The 9591-nt window shown below is 50.2% G+C and overlaps 1 protein-coding gene across 1 annotated transcript; it reads left to right on the forward strand.

The window, feature by feature from the left end:
* The first annotated feature begins 247 nt into the window (after nt 1–247).
* Nucleotides 248–4344, forward strand: CHP2 (calcineurin like EF-hand protein 2). The gene is made up of 7 exons (XM_057695301.1): nt 248–541; nt 985–1057; nt 1149–1229; nt 1360–1490; nt 1667–1728; nt 2499–2621; nt 2819–4344. The coding sequence occupies exons 1-7, from the start codon at nt 475–477 to the stop codon at nt 2870–2872; spliced, it is 591 nt and encodes a 196-aa protein (XP_057551284.1). The 5' UTR covers nt 248–474; the 3' UTR covers nt 2873–4344.
* Nucleotides 4345–9591: the final 5247 nt, after the last annotated feature.

A 9591-nucleotide genomic window follows, 5' to 3' on the forward strand; every position in this document is an offset into this window, starting at 1 on the left:
TGGGGCCATCTGGGATTGGGACGAATGCGTGTGGCTCCGCTCCCCACCCACCACCCACTTCCCAGAAAGGCGTGGATTCTGTCCCCAGATGAGGAAGGTCAGGACGTCGAGCCTTGCTCAGCGGGCCCCGGGAGGCCCGGGGCGGGGAGGCCTGGGCCGGGCGGCAGGAGGCGGGTCGGTGCCCGGGCGAGCGTGGGAACGCGGACCCGCGGAGGGGCGGACCCGGCACCGCCCAGCCCTCCCCGCCCGGCCTCAGAGTCTCGGGATGAAACCGCCCGTTGTTCGCGCCCGCCCCGCTGACCCCGCCGCCCTGGCACGGTTTTCTGTTCGCCAGGGTCGCGGGTGGGAGGCGAGGAACGCCGGGGTTCAGGAGCCTGGCTCCCCGCCAGGGCTGTGGACTTCAGCCCGGGGGCCACCGGGCGGCCGCGCCTGCGAGGCGGGCGGGGAGGACGCCGGCCCCGGCGCAGCTCGGCCATGGGCTCCCGCAGCTCCCACGCCGCCAGGATCCCCGACGTGGACAGCATCCGGCGGGAGACGGGCTGTGAGCGCGGCGCACGGCGTCCGGGGACCCCGTGGCGTCCCGGGGGGGAGGCTCCGGCGGGGTCCCAGGGCCGGGAGACCCTCGAAGATCCGAGTGGCCGGGGCTCGCAGGCGGGGGCGCGTTCACCCAGGGGTCCCGGCTCCGGGCGTGCGGGCCCCCAGGTGGCCTCCAGCCTGGATCGAGGCAGACGGCAGAGCTGGAGGCGGATGGAGGGGGTGGCTTTGGTCTCTGGGTCTCCGGTATCTCCCGGGTCTCATCACGCTCGCCCCCACCCCGCCCGCTCGGTCCCCGGGGCCCGGGTGGAGCCCCCCTTCCAGCCAGCCCTCCACCCCCTCCCACCCCCTGCGGTCGCCCGGTCGATGGAGCGCGCCCCGGGGTCCGGCCGCGTCCCCAGAGTCCTCGGGGAGTCACCGCCCCCCACCCCCCCTTTCCTCCTCCCGCAGTCTCGCAGGCCAGTCTGCTCCGTCTCTACCACCGGTTCAGGGCGCTGGACAGGAACGAGAAGGGCTACCTGAGGTGAGCGGGAGCTGGCCTTCTGACCTCTCACCTCTGCCTCTCGGACCCCGTCCCCTCCTTGACCTTCCGTCTTTACACTTTGACTTTCCAGCCGCGTGGATCTGCAGCAGATCGGGGCGCTGGCCGTGAACCCCCTGGGGGACCGCATTATAGACAGCTTCTTCCCGAATGGGTGAGCCTCGCCGCGGGCGGGGAGATGGGGCTGAGAGCTTGTGGGGGGAGGTTAAGGACGCAGGCAGACGGAGGGCCACGGCGCCCACCGCTTCTGCACCATTGCCTGCCTGCCCTCCACCCGCCCCCAGGAGTCTGCAGCTGGACTTCCCAGGCTTCGTCAGAGTCCTGGCTCACTTTCGACCTGTAGATGATGAGGACGATGGAAACCGGGACCCCAAGGAACCCGAGCCCCTCAACAGCAGAATGAACAAGCTTCGCTGTGAGTTTGTGCCCCTCGCCCAAGTGAGACCCCAGGTTTACCACACCCGTGAGAGGCCCCAGGCACCTCTCACTCCCTTTGTGAGCCATCGGTGACCCCCCCCACCCAGGTGAACTTTTGAGGAAAGAGAATCAGGGAAGACCCACCTGCCTTTCCCCCCTCCACTCTCTTCCCAGTTGCATTTCAGCTCTATGACCTGGATCGTGATGGAAAGATCTCCAGGCATGAGATGCTGCAGGTTGGAAGAACACAAGGGAAGGGTGGGGTGGTTGAATGGAAGGGTTGTGGGCGATGGGGGGATGATTGCTGGGTGGGAGACACAGATGATGGGGTGCTGGGTGGGAAATGGGATTGGGTGGGGTTGGAGTGTGGGTTAGTTGGGAGATGGGAAGGGGAGCATCTGGTTATGAGGTTGGAAGTAGATCAGTGGCTCTCAACTGGGGGTGATTTTGCTCCCTGAATGACATTGGCAATATCTAGAGACATGTTTGGTTGTCACAACTGAAGAGAGGGGTCGTGTTCCTGGCACCTAGTGGGTAGAGGTCAGGAACACTGCTTAACATTTTACAATACACAGGATAGCACCCCCCACCCCCGACAAGGAATTATCTGGCCCCGAATGTCAATAGTGCTGAGACTGAGAAACTCTGGGATAGATGTGATGAAGTGGGGGATGGATTGGGGACAAGTTGGAGGATGAGGTGGGGGAGGGGGTGGAGGATAGGTGGAGATTGGGTTCTAAGATCGGGATTGCGTAATTAGCTTGGGCACATTGTTGAGGTGAGAGTGGGACAGTGAAGGACAGATGGGGGTTGGATGCAGAAGCAATGGGGGAAGTACTGGGGGTTGTGGTGAGAAGTGATTGGAATGGGGTGAAAAGTGAATGAGGGATGGATTACAAAATTGGTACTAACATTTGGCGTGATGTGGACAAGGTTTGGGGGATAGTGTTAGGAGTCCCTGCACCTCCCCTTTATGGCTGTCTCTGTCTCTTCCTCCACCTCCCAGGTTCTCCGGCTGATGGTTGGGGTACAGGTGACAGAAGAGCAGCTGGAGAGCATCGCCGACCGCACGGTGCAGGAAGCTGATGAAGATGGGGATGGCGCTGTGTCCTTCCTGGAGTTCACCAAGGTCAGGATGCCCTCAGGCCTGGGAAGTTGAGATCAGGAGTCCCTAGCACAGGTGGACATGGGAAATGAAGTTGGAAGGAGGAGGGCAGAAAGAGAGGGGGGGTCCCCAGGGAATCATGGGGGCTGGGGATGGGAGAGGAGGTTGGAAGCATAGAGGTTTGGAATTCAACCTCTTGACTACCACGCATCTCCCTGCAGTCCTTAGAGAAGATGAACATCGAACAGAAAATGAGCATCCGGATCCTGAAGTGACGCCCTTTGTGCCTTCGGGTAGCTTACATGGACCAGTACTGCTGGGGAGTCCTCCTTGTGGAGGCACAGCCCCAGTGAACTGTATTCTTACTTTTACACTGAGATCTAATCAGGGCCAAGGAGAGAAAGCTGGAAGGGTGTTTACTAACTCATTTGATCTCAGATCTGTGAATCATGCAGAAACTTTTCAGTTGCAAGGGACTGAAAACCCAAATCAAAGGGACTTCAGTTAAAAAGGAATTTTATGGGCTCATGTATTGAAAAAGTACTGAAGTATCTTCAGAAAACTGGGAAAGTCTCAGGCACAGCTGGATCCAAGGGCTGAAATGATGCTCTCAGGGCTCAGTTATTCTCCATTTCTCATCTCAGCTTTCTTTTGTGTTGGATTCGTTCTCAGGAGGGCTCTTTCCTTGTGGTGGAGGATGGCCACCAGCAGCTCCAGGTTTCCATCCTACTAACCTAGTAATGCAGTGAGAAGGGATTTTCTTGTTCCATAATTTCCAAGCAAAGAGTGTCCTTAGCCCTACTGGAGTCTTGTCCCTTCTCCAGGGGAATGGAACTCTCTATTTGGCCAGGACTGCGTCATGTGCTAACTGCTAGAGCCAGGAAATGAGGCCTTAGGAGGACTCAAGATGGGGTAAGGGATGATTGCTTGTAGGCAAATGCAGGGCTATTATCAGAAGGGGAAATGATGCCAGTCTGGCAAAGCAAGAGCTAGCCATTACTGTTAGGCCGACCAAGTGGAGGGGTTCTTCTCAAATGGGTCCGGCTTCTTAAATGGGTTTTCACTGATCTCGTGGGTGTTTTCCAGTGTGACGAGGATGGGTAGCAGGGAAAGAGGTGATGTGAAAATAATAAACAAGACATACCTTCCTAGAGTATGAAATAATTAAAAGGTTTGGAGAGTATACTTCCGTTTTGTTTTCACGGTAAGATGGTCAAGCATTGGCATATCACAGAAGAGAGCGTGAAAGTCACATAATCATGAGATTCTGTGTCTGTAGCAAAGCCATCTGGCTGTACGTGGTGGGGGAGGGGGAAGGAGATGCTATCGGTGCCCTGCCCATGTCCCTTCCCAGGCCTGTGCTGGAGTTGTCTTGCATCAACACATAGGAGCCAATTGTACTTCTCTCTTCCTAAATCTGCTTTCAGGGATGTCAGACTTGGTAGCTTGAAATTGCTGTGGTGGGATTATTTACGCCATAGACATTGGCAGATGCAATAGTCCTTTTCTGCTTAGGAGAGCCTGTTGTTAAACATTTATCAGGACATCAGCTGCTTGGCATACACCACTACTGTAAATGTCAATGACTTTCCCCCCAGCTTTACTGAGGTATAATTGGTATACAAAAAACTGCACATAATTAATGTATGCAATTTGGTGAGTTTGGACATATGTATGCCCTTGTATTACTGTTACCATGATCAAGGTAATAAACATATCCACCATCTCCAAAAATTTCCCTGTGTCCCTTTGTTTTTCAGGTTTTTTTTTTAAAGACACGTGTAGTAGGAACATGTAACATGAGACCTACATGCTTCACATGTTTAAGGGCACAATATGATTGTAAACTGTAGGCACAATATTATTGTTATTGCACGGCAGATCTCTGGAACTTACCTTGTGTAACTGTAACTTTATACGTTGAACAGCAGCTTCCCATATCCCCTCCCCCCACCCCCGAGGAATCACCATTCCATTGTCTACTTCCACACACTTGACTATTTTAGATGCCTTGTATAAGAGGAATCACGCAGCACTTGTCTTCCTGTGACTAATTTCATGTAACGTAATGTCTCCCAGGTCCATCCATGTTGTCACAAATGGTAGGATTTCCTTCTTTTCAAAGACTGAATCCTGTTCCATCGCATGCGTGCACCACATTTGCTTTATTCATCTGTTGATAGACATTGGGTTGATTACTCTGAATATCGCTGCAAAGAACACAGGTGTGCGGGTATCTCTTCAAGATAGCAATTTCATTTCCTTCGGCTATATGTCTAGACATGGGATTGCTGGATTACATGGTAGTTCTGTTTTTAATTTTTTTGAGGAATCCCAGTGGCTTCTTCCTACAAGCATGGGTGACACTCTGCCCGAGGGCTTTACCTGCCATAGGCATGTGGGAAGGGCAGGTGGAAGTGCCAGGGAGTCAATGACCTTGGGAGCAGCTCTCAACTAATGTCAGATGGAAACTGAAGGATAAATACTCACTTCCGGGTCTTGCCTGGTGGCACAGTGGTTAAGAATCTGCCTGCCAATGCAGGGAACATGGGTTCAATCCCTGGTCCAAGAAGATCCCACATGCTGCGGAGCAACTAAGCCCGTGTGCCACAACTACTGAGCCTGCACTCTAGAGCTCATGAGCCACAACTATTGAGCCTATGTGCCACAACTACTGAAGCCCAAGCACCTGGAGCCTGTGCTCTCCAACAAGAGAATCCGCAGCAATGAGAAGCCCGTGCACCACAGCAAAGAGTAGCCCCTGCTCGCCACAACTAGAGAAAGCCTGCGTGCAGCATCGAAGACCCAATGCAGCCAATAAATAAATAAACAAATAAATAAATTTATTTAAAAAAAAAACACGCTTCCTCAACCCTCAGGTGGGACAACGGACATGTCTCTTCATTCTCAGAAATCTCCAGCAGGTTTGAGCCCCAGTTGCCCAGGGTATTAACCTGGTCGGTTGCCCTGTCTGGCTCCTTCTATCTTGTCTTCCTTTCCCCTGTCAGTGCTTCCTGGATCACCTCACAAATAAATAACTTGCTCTCAAAGCCTTGTCTCAGGGCGCTGTGGAGAAACTGAACCTGAGATGTGCTGGATCTTCCAGAACTCAAGCTCATGGCCCTCTGTGGTCACGGTGCTCGGTGGGACACTCAGAGGGAGCCCCGTGTTAGGTGACTGCACAGCTCCTGGCGCTTTCCGAGTCCAGGGAGTTTGAGGTCATGTAAAGACTATGCACCTTTGGGGCTCTAGGAACGTGAAATTGTCTGGGGTGGGGCATTAACCCCACTTCGGCTTTTGCAGTTTGACCACGTGATTCTGACAGATGAGTCTCACTGTTAAGGGGAGGGGGCAAAGAGGGTATTGGATTTCTTACAAAATTTTGACTTTTTTGTCAGAGGATTTCTACATAAAGAAAGACTTTTTGATTGAGAGATGTTTGTTTAGTTTTTGGTTCCAATTAAAAGTGGGGGTGGGTGTAAATCTCAGTGAGTAGCTCTTTTTTTCTAGGCAATGTGGGGGAAGAGTTGTGTACAGAGAGAAATAGAAGAGAGAGAGAGAGAGAATCTTTCTTTATAGCTGGGCTTTTTCTCATTCTAGTGTTTCTCAGATTTTCCTGATAGTAAATATCATCTGATTAAAAAGTTCAGACCCTTTGGCTCCATTTGAGAGCTCCTGAGTCTTCAGGGAGATCTACATTTTTAGTATGTGATTCTGATGTTAGAGATCCAAAGACTAAACTTTTATTTTTTTTATTTTTTTTAAGAACTTTTATTGAGATACTGTTAACATACGATAAACTGCATGTATTTAGAGTGTACTATTTGGTATCCCAATCTCCCAATCCATTCTCCCCCAACCCTGCCCGCTTTCCCCGCTTGGTGTCCGTATGTTTGTTCTCTACATCTGTGTCTCTATTTCTGCCTTGCCAACTGGTTGATTTGTACCATTTTTGTATATTCCGCATATGTGTTAATATACAATGTTTGTTTTTCTCTTTCTGACTCACTTCACTCTGTATGACAGTCTCTAGGTCCATCCATGTCTCTACAAATGTCCCAGTTTCATTGCTTTTTACAGCTGAGTAATATTCCATTGTATATATGTACCACATCTTTTTTACCCATTCATCTGTTGATGGACATTTAGGTTGCTTCCATGTCCTGGCTATTGTAAATAGTGCTGCAATGAACATTGGAGTGCATGTGTCTTTGTGAATTATGCTGTTCTCTGGGTATATGCCCAGGAGTGGGATTGCTGGGTCATATGGTAACTCTATTTTTAGTTTTTTAAGGAACTCCGTACTGTTCTCCCTAGTGGCTGTATCAATTGACATCCCCACCAACAGTGTAAGAGTGTTCCCTTTTCTCCACACCCTCTACAGCATTTACCGTTTGTAGATTTTCTGATGATGCCCATTCTAACGGATGTGAGGTGTGACCTCATTGTAGTTTTGATTTGCATTTCTCTAATAACTAGTGATGTTGAGCAGCTTTTCATGTGCCTCTTGGCCATCCATATGTCTTCTGTGGAGAAATGCCTATTTAGGTCTTCTGCCCATTTTTTGATTGGGTTGTTTGTTTTGTTGATATTGAGCTGCATGAACTATTTATATATTTTGGAGATTAATCCTTTGTCTGTTGATTCGTTTGCAAATATTTTCTCCCATTCTGAGGATTGTCTTTTCGTCTTGCTTACAGTTTCCTTTGCTGTGCAGAAGCTTAGAAGTTTCATTAGGTCCCACTTATTTATTTTTGTTTTTATTTCCATTACTCTAGGGGGTGGATCAAAAAAGATCTTGCTGTGATTTACATCGAAGAGTGTTCTTCCTATGTTTTCCTCTAGGAGTTTTATAGTGCAAAGACTAAACTTTTAGAAACGTGGACTTAAAGCTTCCGGCCAGGTTCCCAGTGACAGCTACCAGTGAGAGGTTCTCCAACAACCACAAAGCACCGAGCATAACGCTGCCCATAGGCTCTGCGTCCACACCTGCTCTGTGCCAGTGACGAGTGCTCCCGACCTAATAAAGGTCCCTGGAGGGCCTGGGGGATCCCGCAGACTCTACTTGCTGTTCTGGTGGGTGGGGGAGCAAACTGCCCCCAGCTTTTCTCAGCATGAAATCCCCAGGATCCCAGGAGCTCAGGAGGTTAGAGACCTTTGTCAGGCAGGAGGGTGGGGCATCCGTCTGGCTGCTGTGCTGGAAACTGTCTGAACCTCACCCTTGTGATATCGACTCTGACAGAGTTGCCCGTGGATTTCTTTGGGGGGGGGGTTGGGGAGCCCTGTGGTGTCAGCAGCAGTTGCCAAATGCAGTGATTTGTTTACCACCCTCGTCACTGTTTTCATACAGTCTCTATGACCTGTGCCATTATTCACTTATTATTTGTCTGTGAATCAACTTGTTTAAAATGTATGTATTTGAGCTTATAAAGGAAACTGAATAGTACTCCTGTAAATTAGAAACTGCCATAAACAAAATAGTATACAAACAGTACCTACAAAGGAACCAAAAAAAAAAAAAAAAAAAAAGTCAAAAAGGGAGATTAGCAAGTGTGAAAGAGTTGTAAAAGACTAAACCTGCCTGAAACACAGCTCCTCTGTGGTGATCTGAAGGATGGAGAGAGGACCCCCTTTTCATTGTGGGTTCCTTAAAACTGTGGGGTTACCTCTGAAAATCATACGGGTACATGAGAGCTATGTTTCCTACACTTTGGGATCCACTGGCTGGGGGAAATGGGAGGCCGTAGCCTTGGATCCAGGGACCATTTTGGAGGCAGCCATCGGTGGGCTGGGTATCCCACTCCTCGGGCAGGCTGCTGGTCGGCTTGGGTTTGGTAGAGGTTGGTCACTGAAATGGAGTCCACTCACCAGGTGAGGTCCAGGGACAGTAGCAGGCATTATGACAGACGATTTGTTACAGAGCTGGAAATGTTAAGAACAACAACCCTTTGCTGACATTTGTGTCCAGACTTGGTAAGACTGTGAGCTTGGAAACGGTGCCTGTGAACTTGCCCATTCGCTGGGCTCAGATGGCAGAGTCCTCAAGGGAGGGGCTGGAGGTGTGGTGCTTGGGGGTCATCCCTCGAGAGGGGGTCCCCAGAGAGGTGTGGGCACGCACTGGCGCTGCCCCCGCTTGGTCCACCAGGGCTGCTGGGAAGGGCTTTCGCTGACCTGGGATTTTCTGGAAAAAACCCATCTACATATCCTGAAAATAAGATGGGAATTCCAAAAGCCCCTTTCCTTGTCAAGGTGGCTGAATCCGAGACAGCGTGTGTAGGAGCCCTGGGGAGTAGCATTAAAGTAGTACTGTTGTGTAAACCTAATTAAGGCTAGTCAGGAAAACAATTAAGAATTCTGAACTTGACTCTTAAATACAATAGAAGGAAACTCTGGGTTGTCCACTGCCCCATCCAGCCAACACCAATAAAACTCTCTTGATGTTTACAAGGCAATATATAGACTTGATTCTTGGTTGTAGAGCTACCCTGAGAATCAGTGTGGTTCAGTAAAAATAACTTGAGTTTTGGAGTTCTATGAAGCCTGAGATCGAATCTGGGTGCTTTTAATTACTCACTGAACAACCTTAGGTAAGGAACTTTACCCTTCAATGCCTCAGCCTCTAACATCCGTGAAAGAGACAGATAATAGGGGTACCTCATACAGTTATTATGTCTTGTCCTTCCACTATGTCACCCTGGTCCCCAACCCTGAGGCCCCTTGGCCCCACCTGTAAACCAGGACTCTGGTCTGTATCAGTCATGAATCTTTCCGTTGTAGCCATCTTATGAAAGAGTAGGAGTTTATTGGTTCATATAACTGAAAGGAAAGTCCAAAGGTAGACCTGGCAAAGAACAGTCCCAAAGGCTCATTGATATTATCAGAAATTCATCTTTTCGATCTCCACTCTGCTTTCCTTGGTGTTGGTTTCATTCCCCAGCAGCAATCTCAATGAAAAGACAGTCTCTCTTTCCCAATAACTTTGCCAAAAGACCCA

Source organism: Hippopotamus amphibius, chromosome 9 (assembly GCF_030028045.1).
Source record: "Hippopotamus amphibius kiboko isolate mHipAmp2 chromosome 9, mHipAmp2.hap2, whole genome shotgun sequence".
NCBI lineage: Eukaryota > Metazoa > Chordata > Mammalia > Artiodactyla > Hippopotamidae > Hippopotamus > Hippopotamus amphibius.